Source organism: Aquarana catesbeiana, linkage group LG03 (genome assembly GCF_042186555.1).
Source record: "Aquarana catesbeiana isolate 2022-GZ linkage group LG03, ASM4218655v1, whole genome shotgun sequence".
NCBI classification, from domain to species: domain Eukaryota; kingdom Metazoa; phylum Chordata; class Amphibia; order Anura; family Ranidae; genus Aquarana; species Aquarana catesbeiana.
The window spans coordinates 493,740,432-493,757,351 of NC_133326.1; the positions used below are offsets into that span (position 1 = coordinate 493,740,432).

At 40.7% G+C, this 16,920-nt stretch overlaps 1 protein-coding gene across 2 annotated transcripts in view; it reads left to right on the forward strand.

Annotated features, from left to right (window-relative positions):
* Window positions 1-255: 255 nt before the first annotated feature.
* Window positions 256-16,920, forward strand: part of MRNIP (MRN complex interacting protein) — a 58,771-nt gene continuing 42,106 nt past the window's right edge. Inside the window, exons 1-3 of one of the 2 annotated variants that reach the window (XM_073621058.1) lie at window positions 256-415; window positions 493-552; window positions 2,136-2,284. In XM_073621058.1, coding sequence (XP_073477159.1) covers window positions 2,240-2,284 — 45 coding nt within the window. In that variant the 5' untranslated portion in view covers window positions 256-415; window positions 493-552; window positions 2,136-2,239. The remainder of the gene's footprint in view (window positions 416-492; window positions 553-2,135; window positions 2,285-16,920) is intronic. The other variant, XM_073621057.1, reaches the window with a different exon arrangement.

Below are 16,920 nucleotides of genomic sequence, written 5' to 3' on the forward strand. Positions count from 1 at the left end.
CTGTTGTCCTACCTGGAAAAATAGTCACCATTTACAAAGTACATAGAACCTCAGAACAGCACCAAAAAAAACACTGCTGGAAAATAAAAATACCTTTTATGGGTAAAATGTGTTAATATTGGTCATTCCTTCAACTAGATTTGCTATGATAGGAGAAATCTTTATAGCTGAAGTAAAACCGCATATAAGAAGAATTGTTGTAGTCATTGTTTTCTCCCTGTGGTATTACGTTTCTCCGTTCAGCAGCCACTGTGCTGACAGTCTATGTGTAGAGGAGGAGGCTGGGCAGAAGGCGGGAAATGGAAGCAGGAAGTGCTCTGCTCTCCTCACAGTCCTCTCGTCCTCATCATTCACAATGGTTCAGGAGTTCCATGTTCTGTGCTGTTTTTCCTGTCACACCTTCCAGGTGCACCAGGTACCTGAATGCTTCTTGTCCCAATGTCCTTTTATTGGTATTTGTTTCTTCTTACCGACTTCTCCATTCCTTTACAGGTGAAGAAAAGCAAGAAATGGGTTTGTAAACTCTGTGGAGAAAAACAGTCCCTGATAAAGGTAAGTGATTTCCTGTGCTATGTGTTCGGATTCTGCTTATGTCCTGTTCAATTACTGTGGTCTGTACAAGTCTAAGGGTCTGCCATGACTGGCTTTAATCAGTATACTATCTAAAATGTTAGTGTATTTTCGGCTTCTTTCAGTAATGCTTACCACCCTGTGAAAAGTGGTCTGCAATGGATTGCTTTTCTGGGGGTGGTATAGCAGTGGCTGGCAGGCGTTCAGGAGTTACTACTGCCACCTGTGTTTGTTTTTTTTTTTTCCTTTTTTTTTTTTTTTTTTTTTAATTTCTGAATAGCAAATTTATAATGTGGTACCACACCGAATCTGCGACCCAAGCATTTGGCTTGTGGTTGCAGTGCAGCCCTATTGTTTTCAATTGGCAAGTTTGACAGGTGGTGCTGTCTATCAAACTCTGCAGCCTGAGTCAGGGCCTGTTCACACATAAATATGCATTAACCACTTAAGGACCAGCTGCCGCAGTTGCACTACGGCAGGTTGGCTCCCCTGCGCAAATTGCTGTCATTGTATGTTGGCTCGCGCAGTTGCGCCCGCTGATCGGGCGGGCTCGATGTCCACCGGCGACCTGCGATAGTGCAGAATGGGGATCTGCCTTTGTAAACAAGGCGGATCTCCATTCTAACATGACATGACAGAGATCTACTGTTTCTAGTCATCCGGAACAGTGATCTCTGTCATGTCCCAGTGAGTCCATCCCCCCTACAGTTAGAACGCGCTGATGGAACACAGTTAACCCCTTGATCGCCTCCTAGTGTTAACCCCTTCCAGTGTAATTTTTACATCTATCAGTGCATTTTTGTAGCACTGATCAATGTTATAATGTCACTGGTCCCCAAAAAGTGTAATTTGGGGTCAGATTTCTCCGCCACAGAGGTGCAGTCCCGCTAAAAATCGCAGATCGCTGCCATTACCAGTAAAAACAATTTAAAAAAAGTCCCTAAATCTATCTTGTAGTTTGTAGACGCGATAACCAAAAATATGTAGAAGAATATATATCGGCCTAAACATATATATATATATATATATATATATATATATATATATATATATATATTATTTTTTTTTTTTTTTTTTTTTTTTTGGGATATGTATTCTAGCAAAAAAGTAAAAAATTGTGTTTTTTTATTTTTTTTTATTTTTTTTTCAAAATTGTCGCTCTTTTTGTTTATAGTGCAAAAAATAAAAACCGCAGAGGTGATCAAATACCACCAAAAGAAAGATCTATTTGTGGGGAAAAAAAATGTTTGGGTACAGAGTCGCGCAATTGTCAGTTAAAGTGGCGCAGTGTCATATCACAAAGGGGGCAAATCCTTCTGCTCCTTAAGTGGTTAACCACTTCAACTCCGGAAGATTTTCCCCCTTCATGATCAGGCCATTTTTTTTGATATGGCACTGTGTTACTTTAACTGACAATTGTGTGGTCATGTGACACTGTACCTAAATAAAAGCTTTTTTTTTGGTGGTATTTGATCACCACCTGCAGTTTTTATTTCTTGCGCTATAAACAAAAAAAGACCAACAATTTTGAAAAAGAAAACCAATATTTTTTTACTTTCTGACAGACGCGAGTAGAGGAGAGCTGGTCGGCTGCTCTCCTGACGAGGGGTCTGTGCTGATTGTTTATCAGCGCAGCCCCCCCCTCGGATGCCCATCCAGGACCACCAGGATGCCGCCAGAACCACCAGGGATGGCCACCACACTGGACCACCAGGTATGCCAACCTAGACCACCATCGAAATGCCAATCAGTGCCCATCCCCAATGCCTACCAGTGCCATCAGTGACGCCTAACAATGCCATCTATCAGAGCCACATATCAGTGCCCATCAGTGTCGCCTATCAGTGCCACCCATGATTGCCGCCTATCAATGCCCATCAGTGCTGCATGTCAGTGCCCATCAGTGCCACCTAACTAGTGCCGCCTTATCAGTGCCCATCAGTGAAGGAGAAAACTTACTTATTTACAAAATTTTATAACAGAAACAAAAGAAACTTTTTTTTTTTTTTTTCTTTCTAAATTGTAGGTCTCTTTTTATTTGTTTAGCAAAAAATAAAAAACGCAGAGGTGATCAAATACCACGAAAAGAAAGCTCTTTTTGCGGGAACAAAATGATAAAAATTCTGTTTGGGTACAGTGTAGCATAACCGTGCAATTGTCATTTAAACAGCGACAGCGCTGAAAGCTGAAAATTGGCTGGGCAGGAAGTAAGTGCCCTGTATTGAGGTGGTTAAAAAAATCGAATTTCTTCATCATTTGAGACCAAAATGTATTCTGCTACATATTTAAAAAAAAAAAATCCCAATAAGCGTATATTGATTGGTTTGCGCAAAAGTTATAGCATCCAAAAAAACTATGGGATACATTTATGGAATTTTTTTTTTTATATTTTACTAGTAATGGCGGCAATAGGCGACTTATTGCTGGATTGCGATACTGCAGCAGACAAATCTGACACTTTTTTGGGAACCAGTGACACCAATACAGTAATCGGTGCTAAAAATATACACTCTCACTGTACTAATGACACTGGCAGGGAAGGGGTTAGCATCTAGAGCAATCAAGGGGTTAAATGTGTGGCCAACATGTGTTACTATGTGTGCTGTTTTTTACTTTCTGCTCCTGTCAGAAGAGAGCCCTGTGTTTGTTAACCTACACAGGGCTCTCTTCGGTAATGTCCGGAGCCTATCGTTGGGTGCCGGCGACCAATCAGCGGCCGGCAGCCACTATTGGTTGGTGCTGCAGTCAAACGAAGCACAGTGGGGGCACTCTCTTTACCCCAACACGTGGATCACGTAGTGGGTACGTGATCTGGCACAGAGCGGCCGCTCTGCCGCAGTATATGTGCGGTGGGCAGTCGTAAAACGTGTAAAATGCTAAAAACAGGATGTGCATTGTCTTCCTTTCAAAGTAATAAAATTCATGATGACACAATGCATGTAGCATGTGATAAATTATAAAGTGCAAACGTGCAATAAGACACTGCAAAAGCAACTAAGAATGATATGAGAAATTAATACAAATGTGAAAAAAATGTGGTGAGAAAAAAAAGGGGGGGTTTCATATAAGAATAACACAATGCATGTTAAGCAAGTAATGAACTATAAAGTGCAAACGTGCAATAACAGCTGTGACAAATGTGCAATATTGGATGACAATATGAATATAAAAAGATTAAAAAGAGAAAAGTTCATATATGACTGATATTCAGTAGCAGATATTCAGTAGAGGAGATCACATATAAGGTGTGGAGCGTTGATCAGGTACTTGGCAGTGTGATACCCATCACCATAGTGAGATTAACCACCTCAATACAGTGCAATTTCACCCCCTTCCTGCCCAAGCCATTTTTCAGCGCTATCACACTTTGAATGACAATTGCACGGTCATACGACACTGTACCCAGATGAAATTGTTAGCATTATTTTCCCACAAATAGAGCTTTCTTTTGGTGGTATTTGATCGCCTCTGCTGTTTTTATTTTTTGCGCTATAAACAAAAGAAGAGTGACAAGTTTGAAAAAAAAAAACACTTTTTTTTTTTTTTTTTAATTTTCATTATACACCATTATTCAGCATGAGGATGCAGCACTGGCACGTAACTGGGTTCTTAATAAGAGAGATGACATCCCACATATGCAGAAGGTCTTTGAAGGTCATGCTTTAGACTTCTGCATGACACAAAATTATTTCTGGTTTGATGGACATTTCTTTCCAACGAGCTGGCGTGGCTATGGGAGCCAAATATGCTCCCAGCCTTGCCAACTTATTTCTCGCCAAATGGGAGGATAGACAAGTATTCAATAGTAGACCACCACAATTGCTTTTCTATCGCAGGTTCATAGATGACCTCCTGTTCATTTGGGAGGGGTCGAGGGAATCTGCGATAGACTTTGTAACACGCCTGAATGACAACTCCAATAATATCTGATTGGACTATGGCATTAGCGATACTATGGTCAACTTTTTAGATGTCACCATACTTAAGACTAACAATATCATAAGTACAAAAGTTTTTTTCAAGATCACAGACCGTAATAGTTATCTTTCTATCAGGAGTGGGCATCATCCCGCCTGGATAAAAAACATACCGAAAGGACAAATGCTTGGAGTCCGACGCAATTGTTCGGATTTGAACACATATATCTCTCAAGCCAATGTACTCAAAGAGAAATTTCTCCAAAAAGGTTATGATAATAACACGATTAACCACCTCAATACTGGGCACTTTCACTTCCTTCCCAGACCAATTTTCAGCTTTCAGTGCTCTCTCATTTTGAATGACAATTACTCAGTCATGCTACACTGTACCCAAATTAAATTTTTATCATTTTGTTCACACAAATAAAGTTTTCTTTTGGTGGTATTTATTCACCACTTCATTTTTTATTTTTTGTGATATAAGCGAAAAAAGAGCGAATATTTTGAAAAAAACCCCCAAATTTTCTACTTTCTCTTTTAAAAGAAACCAAAAAAATTAAATTTTGTCGAAAATTTAGGCAAAAATGTATTCTACCACATGTCTTTGGTAAAAAAAATCCTGATAATTGTATGATCATTGGTTTGTGTGAAAGTTATAGAGTCTACAAGCCACTACTACGCATTATTGAAAATGTATCAATCCTAATGCACTGATGGCCTAATGCACTGATCTCATTTCTTGAGGCCCTAAAATGTCAGGACAGTACAATAACCCCCCAAATGACCCCTTTTTGGAAAGAAGACAGTCTGAGGTATTTAGTAAGCACACAATGCTTTGGAAAATTAAGAAATATAGATTTTTTTTTTTTTCTTCACTAAATTGTTATATTTACAAGTTATTTCTCACACACGGTGCAGGCATAATTGCAATTACACCGCAAAATACATTCTGCTATTCGTCCTGAGTATGGCGTTACCCCATGTGTGAGACTTTTCCACAGCCTGGCCACATACAGAGGCCCAACATCCATATAGCACCATCAGGCGTTCTAAAGGCATAAGTTACACATTTCATTTCCTGAGTACCTATCACATTTTTGAAGGCCATGGAGCACCAGGACAATGGAATTACCCACAAAATGACCCCATTTTGGAAAGAAAATAACCCAATGTATATTCTATGAGGCATACTGAGTCTTTTGAACATGTCATTTCTTTCCACAAGTTTTTGGAAAATGTGGAAAGAAAATGAAAACCTATTTTTTTTTTCACAAAGTTGTCAATTTAGAAGATCTTTCTAACACATAGCATGTACATAGCCAAAATGACACCCCAAAATGCATTCTGCTATTCGTCCTGAGTATGGTGATACCCCATGTGTGAGACTTTCCCACAGCCTGGCCACATACAGAGGTCCAACATCCATATAGCACCATCGGGCGTTCTAAAGGCATAAGTTACACATTTCATTTCCTGAGTACCTATCACATTTTTGAAGGCCCTGGAGCACCAGGACAATGGAATTACCCACAAAATGACCCCATTTTGGAAAGAAAACAACCCAATGTATATTCTATGAGGCATACTGAGTCTTTTGAACATGTCATTTCTTTCCACAAGTTTTTGGAAAATGTGGAAAGAAAATGAAAACCTATTTTTTTTTCACAAAGTTGTCAATTTAGAAGATCTTTCTAACACATAGCATGTACATAGCCAAAATGACACCCTAAAATACATTCTGCTATTCGTCCTGAGTATGGCGATACCCCATATGTGAGACTTTTCCACTACCTGGCCACATACAGAGGCCCAACATGCAAGTAGCACCTCCAGGCTTCTAACACATAGCATGTACACACCAAGAATTACACCCCAAAATACATTCTGCTGAGCAAAAGGTAAAAAAAAAGCTCAAAAAAAGCTGTGCTTTTAGCAGGCAGGAATACCATTCCAGAGCAGCCAAAGCATTTGTCCAGACAGCCAAAGGAAATGTCCAGGAATTGTCCAGGCAGCAGACAGATATGGAAAAGTATGAACATGGTTCAGTACAGTGCAAGGTTTAGCAGGCAGTTCAGGTAACAGGCATAGGCATGGCCACTCCAGGTGGCAGGCAAAGGCATGGCCAGGTCATGTGGCAGGCAAAGGCATGGCCAGGTCATGTGGCAGGCAAAGGCATGGCAAGGTCATGTAGCAGGCAAAGGCATGACCAGTTCAGGTGGCAGGCAGAGGCATGACCAGTTCAGGTGGCAGCAGGCAGCACTTTGTACATTGGGCCTTGGTCAGGTAAGACCTGAGGACAGGGGTAGAGGCTTCTTCCCACCCAAATCTCTACGAAGCCTCCGAGTCTCCAGACCCTAATCCGAGAAAACGAAAAACCCGGAGAAAAATGTTTTCTCCACTCGGAAGACCTTTTCTGGAGCCCCTCACATATGTGAGACCCCTGTGCTGTACAGTGGCAGGGCAAATGATCAGTTCAGGAGGCAGGCAAAAAGCATGGTCATTTAACAGTCCGGGTCAATTCACGTTGAAGGCAGAAACATGTTTGGCAGAGGCATAGTCGTTAACAGTCTGGGTCATTCACAGAAATGGCAGATAGTGGAAAAAAAATCATCTTCACTGTACTAATAGTGTAGTGAAGTATGATAGCTCCGATAGCACGTTCCAATTCAGAGGCCTGGTTGGGAGGGACATTGGGGACAGTAGTATCGGGTGTCACGGCGAATTCCTCTACTTGCGCACACACATGACATTTTTTGGGGGGTTTGCGACCTGTTTGGGTAAGAGGGAGGATTTCGGGAAAGTGCCTTTCATGGAGTCTGGCTAATGAATCGGAGCGAATTAGTTGAGGGGCTTGGCCTTGGGGATAGAGAAGGGCTGTGACAACGTCTTCTTGGAATTTTAGATAGGTTAGGGAACTTTGGGTGCACTTAGAAAAAATTACATATGAATTAAATAGGGCAAGTTGCATCAAATAAATGGCGACTTTCTTGTACCAAAATAGTGATCTCCTGGTGGCCAAGTGGGGCTGCATCATCTGGTCGTTCATATCCACCCCCCATGTATAGGTTGTACTCATGCACACATTTTGGCTTCTGTATGGGGCCTCCTCTTCTCTGAAGTTCCACCAAGGTGTCATTATGTATTGTTAAAAGGATGTAGACATCCCGTTTTTTTTATCTCTCCACTTCACCGCTAGTACTTCTTCTTCAGTCCGCATACTGGCCATTTCACCCTGCTTCAATTTCTTGGCGACCAATCTTTGTGGAAAGCCTTTGCGGTTGGTCCGTGCTGTCCCACAGGTCACAGTGTTCTTTAGGTACAAATGGCGGAAAAGTGGGAGACTAGTGTAGAAATTGTCTACATATAGGTGGTAACCTTTCCCAAGTAATGGTTGGATCAGCTGCCAGACAATTTTGCCACTTGTTCCCATGTAGGTAGGGCATCCAGGGGGGTTTAGCTGTCTGTCTTTTCCCTCATAAATTATAAAGTCATATGTGTAACCCGTGGCCCTGTCACATGCCTTATAAAATTTTACCCCACGCCTGGCTCTTTTACTGGGGAGGTATTGTTTTATTCAGAGTCTTCTGGTGAAGTGTGCTAGGGATTCATCCACACATATATTTCTATCATGGGTAAACATCTCCTTGAAGCTGGCGCAAAAAAAATTGATTAGGGGCCGAATTTTTAATAATTTATCGTAACTGGGATGATTTCGAGGGAGGCATTGGGCATTGTTATTGAAGTGTAAAAATCTCATGATCATCTCATAACGGGTTCTGGGCATCAATGACGAATAGACCGGCATGTGGTGGATAGGTTGGGTAGACCAGTAGGAATGGAGTTCATTTTTTTTTTTTTTTTTTTGTCAGCCCCATGTTGAGGGTTAGGCCAAGGAAAATTTTAAATTCTTCCACGGTGAGGGGTTTCCAAACAAAAGGACGGGACTTGGATTGTTGGATATATGTTGGCTGGCGTATAGATTACATTGCTCCACAATGTAGGTTAGGAGATCATTGGTAAAAAATAAATGAAAATAATAAAGTGGGGTTACATTTTCCGTCTGCATCTGAGGGCCTGGCTGGGCTGTAAAAAGGGGTATTACAGGTTCTACTGACGTATCGGGCAGCCATGTTGGATACAGTAGAACATCTGGGACGCTAGTATGGGCACTGCCTCGTTGATGGGATCCGTTGCTAGCATCTGGCCTATCTTCTAGGAAGGTTGCAGAACTGCTGTTGGATGCCTGCCTATCCCGGAGTGCTGCTCTGCTGGTGGATGCCCTGGAGTGCTGCGCTACTGGTGGATGCCTGCATATCATCCTGGAGTGCTGCGCTGCTGGTGGATGCCTGCTGGTGGATGCCCTGGAGTGCCGAGCTGCTGGTGAATGTCTCCTCCTCATTTCTCCTGATTCTCCTTGTTAGGATTCTATCTTCCTCTGTTTCCAACTCGGAGCCACTGCTTTCCACTGGCTCATAGTCGCTATCCGAGTCTGATGGAGAGAATTCCCCGCTACTCTTGTCCGACATACCGTTTTTGGTATTTGGAGAGCCTCCTCTGCGCTGTAAGATCTTTTCGTCATGTTGGCGGGCAGATGTGCCTGATGTTTGCGGGCAGATGTGCCTGATTGTGGGCAGATGGCGGGCGGCAGATGTGCCTGATGGCGGAGCGGCAGATGTGCCTGATGATTGGCGGAGCGGCAGATGTGCCTGATGATTGGCGGAGCGGCAGATGTGCCTGATGATTGGCGGAGCGGCAGATGTGCCTGATGATTGGCGGAGCGGCAGATGTGCCTGATGATTGGCGGAGCGGCAGATGTGCCTGATGATTGGCGGAGCGGCAGATGTGCCTGATTGCAGATGACTGGGGGGCAGATGTGCCTGATGACTGGCGGGCAGATGTGCCTGATGACTGGCGGGCAGATGTGCCTGATGACTGGCGGGCAGATGTTCACTGACAGGTGTTTTCACTGTTTTGGGGACACTGTGTTTTGGGGACACTAGCTGGGTGATCAGTGGGTAAACAGCTATAAAACTCACTGATCTCCCGGCTGCAGCACAGATCTCTCTTCCTCTCCTCACTGACAGGCTCTGTGTGAGGAGAGGAAGAGAGGAGAGCAGTTACAATGCTCTCTATTTACATTACATGACTGTGATAGGACACAGTCGTCGTGTGATCAGGAGGGCCAATCACAGGGCCCTCCTGTGTTGTACTGCTCCACTGTCTCTGAGGGACGCGGGCAGGTGGCGGCGCGATCTCCTGTCAACTGCCACCCCTCCCCCATGTTTACTATACGATGGCTGTGATTACACACAGCCATCGTGCGGATCAGGATCACATTGCCCTCCTGCCGCTCCGAGATGCGGCGTGTCCGAGTGACACGCGTGCATCGGGATCATGCGGCTGCACGATCCCGCTCCTTCTGAAGGACGTTCGGGAACGTCCAGTCAGAAGGAGGAAGCTCCCACCCGACCGTTTATGTGCAGTGGCCGGGTGGGAAGTGGTTAATGACATCATCCAGGAAGTAGCAAATACTCCTAGAGAACAGTGTTTGAAGGGGAAGTACACTGGACCACCGAGTCAGCATCAGTTGGGGTTCATTTCGAATTTCCATTACCAGTACAGAGATGTTGAAATGATCTTTAAGAAACATTGGCACATTCTGTGCAAAGATAGGCATTTGGGGGAGGTTCTGCCCAACTGCCCGAAATTTATATATAGACGGGCACCGAATTTCGGTCATAGGGTGGTTAAGAAAATTTTGAATCAACCAGACCATCAAACTTTTAGAATCAACCTACAGGGGTTTTATGCATGTAGAACAGTACGGGTGACTAATAGAGGTACCACTCAAATTACTAATGTTGAGAATTAAACGTTCAAGATCAGGGAATTCATTTCGTGCAATTCCTCCTTTTGTAGTGTATCTCTTGTGGTGTCCCTGCGGATTGTTTTATGTGGGACGCACCAAGAGACTACTAAAGGTGCAGATTGCTGAGCTTTTAGCAAATATTAAAAAAGGTTTCCAATATCACAGTGTGTCTCTCCATTTTAAGGAGAAGCACAATCAGGATCCAAGCCTTCTACAATTTTGTGGCCTTGATGTGGTTCATCAATCCTGGAGAGGCTCAAATCGGGTTAGGGATCTCTCTGAGAGAAACCCAATGGATCTTCCTTCTCAAAAGTTTATTCCCTAGAGGAATGAACATTGAACTGGATCTGAATTGTTTTATTAGTAATTTTTAGTTAGTTTGTCATTTAGTTCAGATCTAGCTGTTTAACTTACTAAATGACAGTTATTATTAAAATTTTCCCCTTTTTGGGAACTACATATAGGTGTAGAGATGAGATTCCTGCCCTAAGTTATAATGTTCAGCCGATGGAAGCTTCATTTTGAGATTGACAATGATGTTATTTTTAAATTTATTAATTGTATTTATTTTTAGCAAATCCGTACTCTTGGAGATTACGGCTTGATTCTGATCATGTGGGATTCAGTGTTTCAGTCGCATCTGGATTCACTATGAATTGCTCTTGCATTTAACTTTGTAATTTTATTTATTTGTATGTTCCTTTAATTATATTACATGCATTGGCATTTTGGAGCCATAAATGCTCTGGCCATTTTGTATTTTATAAAGTTTAGAATTACATTTATCTACCTGAGGTTCATGAGGAATTGATCTGTGTTAAATCATGAACACGGGGACACAGGGAGCGTGTAGATGCATAGCGATTGACGCCCGCCCACTGAGTTGTCAATTAGCATAAATTTGTGATTGCCATGCCGAGTAGCCAACCCCATGACTAAGTCCCGGTGACGAAACATGTCGGGGCGTGGCTACATGGCAATCCCATACGTGAGTTAGAAGGGAGAGGGAAGGAGAGACGGGCACGGAGCGAGGGTCAGTGTATGAGCGCGGAGGACTGTCTGCTGCGGGCTGGTGAGGCGATCGTCGGCGTTCATACTCCCTGGGTCCGCCGTGGCTATGCATTGTTGAATCACTGTCTGCTGCATGTTTCGCTGTGATGTCATCTGGCTGCTACGTATCGATCTGCCCATTGATTTTATTCACCATGTGAGTGTATTAGCGTTTGTTTTGGTTTAGAATAAATCCTTTTAAAACGGTACCACACTATTGGAGCTTTTCTTCTCATCCTTTTATGTGAAACATCATCCTAAGGAGAGGGTCCGGAATATATAGCGGTGGATAACAGTGGTCGCTGTTTAACCCCTAAAAGAGTGGGTTGAGGCTTATTTTGGCCAAACACGAGAGTGGGAGGCCTTTACAGCTGGTGAGTTTGAAATTCACAAGGGAGTGGAATCACGTCACTGAGGTGTGGTGGACATTTGGATTTGCAGCACTGTCGAGTGGAGACACTTTTTTATTTTTGGAATTGCCTTCCTATTTTTCACAGTATATGTGGACTTTCACTTCTTATATATTTTTTGTAATATATTTTTTTATATGGATTCACTATGTCCTCTTCTTTTTTTCCTTGTCAAAAGAAGTTTATTGAGTATACAATGTTATAAAGATACATAAAGTAAGTTTACAAGGATCTATAAAGTAAGCTCATTGTTTTACAGTAGGGTTTATATAGGTAAATATCATGGAATTTCAAATATTAAACATTGGGTTCACGTAAACCAAAATTAAAGATATATATCATTTCCTTAGTTACTTTTGTGGGTATTTAAATGATTTATACCTACTATACATATTGTTTACAAGTAGAGTGTATATAGGTCAAATAAATTCTGATAATGAGCTTTAATCGTAAGGTGGAGAAAAGGAAAGAGAAAGAAGAAAAAGGGTTGAAAGGTAGAGGTATGGTCCACAAGGTTGTCCCGCTCGTCAGTTTATTATTCTTTTTAGTTCTCTTTGAAGCCTTAGAATGGGTGTCTCTGTAAGTCATTTAATCTGTTACCATGGCAACAGGACAGAGTCATTGAAGTTTGACAGGAACTGTTGTTTTATCCAAGGATGCCAAAGTTTTTCAAATTTTGGAATTTGATTTTGATCGATGGCTACCATCTTAGCATGGGACATTGTATTATTCATTCTGTGAATTGTTTCTGCTAGTACCAATGTAGGAGATTTCCATGCCTTGGCCACTGTTTGTTTTGCAGCCGTTATTAGTTGGATCATAAGTTTGAATTGAGAGAGTGTTAACCATTCCGGTTTTAGATTAAGTGAAATTAAATATGGATCTGGTTGTATTATTTTTTTAAATATTGTAGATGCAATCATGAAGACTTCCTTCCAGAAGGTTTGGATTACTGGGCACGTACACCATATGTGTAAATATGTGCCTATTTCTGGGCATCCTCGAAAACAAAGAGTTGAGGTATTAGGTGAATATTTTGCCACTCTAGCGGGTACAAGGTACCAGCGAGTTAGGACTTTATAATTTGTCTCCAGTGCTAAGATGTTGGGTGAAGATGACTTAGATGTGAGCCATATGTTAGACCAGTCCGTGTCTTCTAAAGTTCGTCCCAGGTCCTCCTCCCACCTCTGAACGTAGGAGGGTCTATTAAGATTTGCTACTCCATATAATTGATTATAAAGTGATGAAATTATACCTTTAGCAAATGGATCTTTTGTACAGATTGATTCAAAAATGGATAATTGGGATAATGGTGTATCCCCCTTTAGGAATGGTGTATAGAAATTTTTGATTTGGAGATATCTAAATATCTCAGAGTTTGGTAGATCATATTTTTCTCTAAGCGATGGGAATGAAAGGAATGATTTAGATGCTATGAAGTCATTTAGTGTCTGAATGCCTGATGTTGTCCAAGCTTTAAAAGAATTTGGGTAGATCCATGCCGGATAAAAGGCCGGATTTCTGATAAAAGAAAGGAGAGGATTGTGTGGAGATTGTAACTGATATTTGGTTTTTAGTTTATCCCAGAGAGATAAGAAGTGTTTAGTTATGGGATTATGAATTTTAAAGCGGTCTTTAGGATCAAGCCATAATAAATTTGATATTAATAGAGGGTCATTTTCTGAAGCCTCTATAAATACCCATAATGGGATTTCCTGTTTTGCATGGTATTTGGACAGACTGGCCAAATGTGCTGCTCTGTAGTAGTTAGTAAAATTAGGGTATCCCAGGCCTCCTTTATTTTTGGGAAGATGTAGTGTGTGTATAGGTATACGTGGTTTAGAAGAGCCCCATATAAAGGAAGTTGCTCTTTTTTGTACTATTCTCAAAAAATAGGAAGGAATTGGAATAGGGAGGACTCTGAATAGATAAAGCAATTTGGGTAGAATAGTCATTTTGATTGCATTAATCTTCCCTATCCAGGATAAAGGAAGTTGCGACCATTGTTTTATTAGATTTGTGATCTGTCTTAATACAGGAGGATAATTGGTTGAGAATAAGTCAGAATGAGATGCTGTTAAATGAATTCCAAGATATGGGATTGATTTTTCTGCCCATGTGAATGGGAGTGCAGCCCTAGCCGGGATCAATTCCATGTTTGTGAGTGAAATATTAAGCACTAGGCATTTCTTAGGATTAATCATAAGGCCGGATAGGGCTGCAAATCCATCAAGAGCTGGTATTAAGTTAGGACCAGAGACCTGTGGTGATGATAGAAAAAGTAATATATCGTCTGCAAATATATATAATTTGTGTGTAATACCTCCTACTTCAATGCCAGTTATAGTTTGGTTTGTTCTGATGTATTGGGCCATGGGTTCGAGTATAAGGGTAAATAATAAGGGAGATAATGGGCAACCCTGTCGGGTACCTCTTTCGATATTAAAGGCATCAGATTTGTATCCAGCATATTTTATATAGGCTTTGGGTTTATTATATAATGCTTTGATCCATGTTAAAAAGTGGGGTCCAAAACCCCATTTTTGTAATGAATATTGCATATATTGCCAGGATACTGTGTCAAATGCCCTCTTAATATCGAGAGATAGAAAACATAAAGGGATTTTCCGTTTTTTAGCAATATGTGCCAATAACACTGCCCTGCGTATATTATCGCCTGCCTGTCTATTTGGCATGAAGCCTACTTGATCTCTATGTATTAATTTTCCTATAATGCTATTGAGGCGTTTTGCTATTATTTTTGCTAATAATTTAATATCGAGGTTTAACAGAGAGATGGGCCGATAATTCACACAGGAAGTATCATCAGAAAGGGGTTTTGGGATCATACAAACAATTGCCATTAGTGTTTCTTGCCGAAAAGAATGTCCATCTAGAAGTTTGTTAAAAGTTTCAGTGAGAATGGGAGAGAGTATTTCTGAGAATGTTTTATAGTATAAAGCCGAGTAGCCGTCTGGGCCTGGTCTTTTGTTAAGTTTTAGGTCTTTTATGGCGTTAGCAACTTCATCTATAGTTATAGGCTCATCCAAACTGCTTTTTTGATTCTGAGATAACTCAGGTAAGGTTATTTTTGAGAAGAAGGATTCAGCTTCTGTAGGATTAAATTCATTGTTTGTCTTGTATAAAGTTGCGAGATGTGAGTGAAATTTATGGACTATTTTAACTGGATTACAAGTGTAAACATTTTTTGATAATTTCAAACGTATTGGTTTGAAAGATTTGTTAGTTGAATTTAATGCCCGAGCCAAATATGTACCTGGTTTGTTTGTATTCATGTAGAAATTGTGTTTGGAGCGTTTGAGGGATTTATCAACTGACTCAGTGAGAAATAGATCGTATTCCAATCTAGATTTTTCCAGATGAGATTTTGTACTCTGAGATGGATTATCTTGAAATGATATGTAGGCCGCATTAAAATTGAGTTCTAGTTTTTTTGCTAGATTTTTGCGTTCCCATTTAAATAGTGCCATTTGTCTTTGTATTGTACCACGCAAGACAGGCTTATGAGCTTCCCACAGTGTTATTGGGGAGATGTCTGTTGTATTATTAATTGATATGTATTCCTTTAAAGCTTGTTCAATGGCCATCTGATGTAGTGGGTGTTTGAGCATTATGTCCGGTAAGTACCACGTTGGGTCATGCGCTTTTGGTATGGCTGAGGCTATAGTAGTGTATACTGCATTATGGTCAGACCACGGAATCGGAATTATATCTGATGCAATAATTTCTGGTATCATTCCTATTGTTAGAAAAATATGATCTATTCTGGTGAAGGTTTGATGAGGGTGCGAGAAATAAGTGAATTTCTTTTTCATTGGGTTACTTTCTCTCCATGAATCTACCAGATTGTATTTGGAAAGAAGTTGAGAAAAAGGTAATCTAGAGGTTATTTTGGATGGTGTAAAAGGTGATTTATCTAGAAATGGGAGGAGGACCTGGTTCGAATCCCCACACATTATCACTGTTCCTATTTTGTGTGTATTAATCACTTGTAATATATGTGAGAGGAATGGTGTAGGTTGTTTGTTAGGAGCGTAGTAGGAAATCACCGTGATCCATTATATAACCCATGAGTATCAGGTATCTACCTTCTGGGTCTTTAATTTCTGATGATAAGGTGAATGGTGTGGATCGGTGAAATGCAATTAGAGTTCCCCTTTGCTTGGTACAGGCAGAAGCCGTGTAAATTTGTTGATAAAAAGGAGAAATATATTTTGAAGTAGAATCTTTGGTGAAGTGTGTTTCTTGGAGGCATACTATGTGAGCCTTCTTGTTATGGAAAGTACGGAAGGCTTTGGTCCTTTTTTGAGGGACATTTATTCCCTGAACATTCAGGGAAAGTATATTCAGTGGTGCCATGGCAATAGATCAAATAGTTTTGACTTACTTTTTGTTATGCAGAGCTGACTGCGCAGATCAACCTGTGTGGACTGAAGAGATGAATAGATAGAAAAGAAACCAGTGAATTCTGAAGTAAAGAGTAAACAAAAAACATATGAGATTAGATGATACATTGTATAAATTATTTTTTGCAAGTAATCACAATTTACCCGTGAAAGAAAATAAATATCTCTCTCAGGGGAATAAGTGCCTTCGTCACACTCCCACATAATATGGTTGGGAGAATGAGGAGGGCTAATGGGGGTACACGGATCTTCCGCTTACAGGAGAGAAGTGCTATGTCAAAAGACATCAAAATGATGTTTCATTAATTGGAGTGCAGAATATAGTTTTTGTTGAAATTATTTATTCCAGGGTGGTTGTATATGGTTAGTCTTGCCCTAGGCTAAATAATTCAGTTAGAAAGGTACTGTTAATAACTTTGGTATTGATGAAGATAGTTTGAATTATTTTGGGATTTTAACCCTTTTAGAGTAAACAATTACATATTTTATTCATATGTAACTGTTTACATATGTTAACTCATAAAATTGAGGTTGTATTGCTTCAGATTAGAATAAACAAAAACATAATTCTAGGAACTAGTTAGGTAATAATATATTTGTTTTAAGAAAAGAAAGAAAAAGCTTCCATTACTTCTGGATTATTGAACATATTTGTCCTAAAAAGTAATAAATCT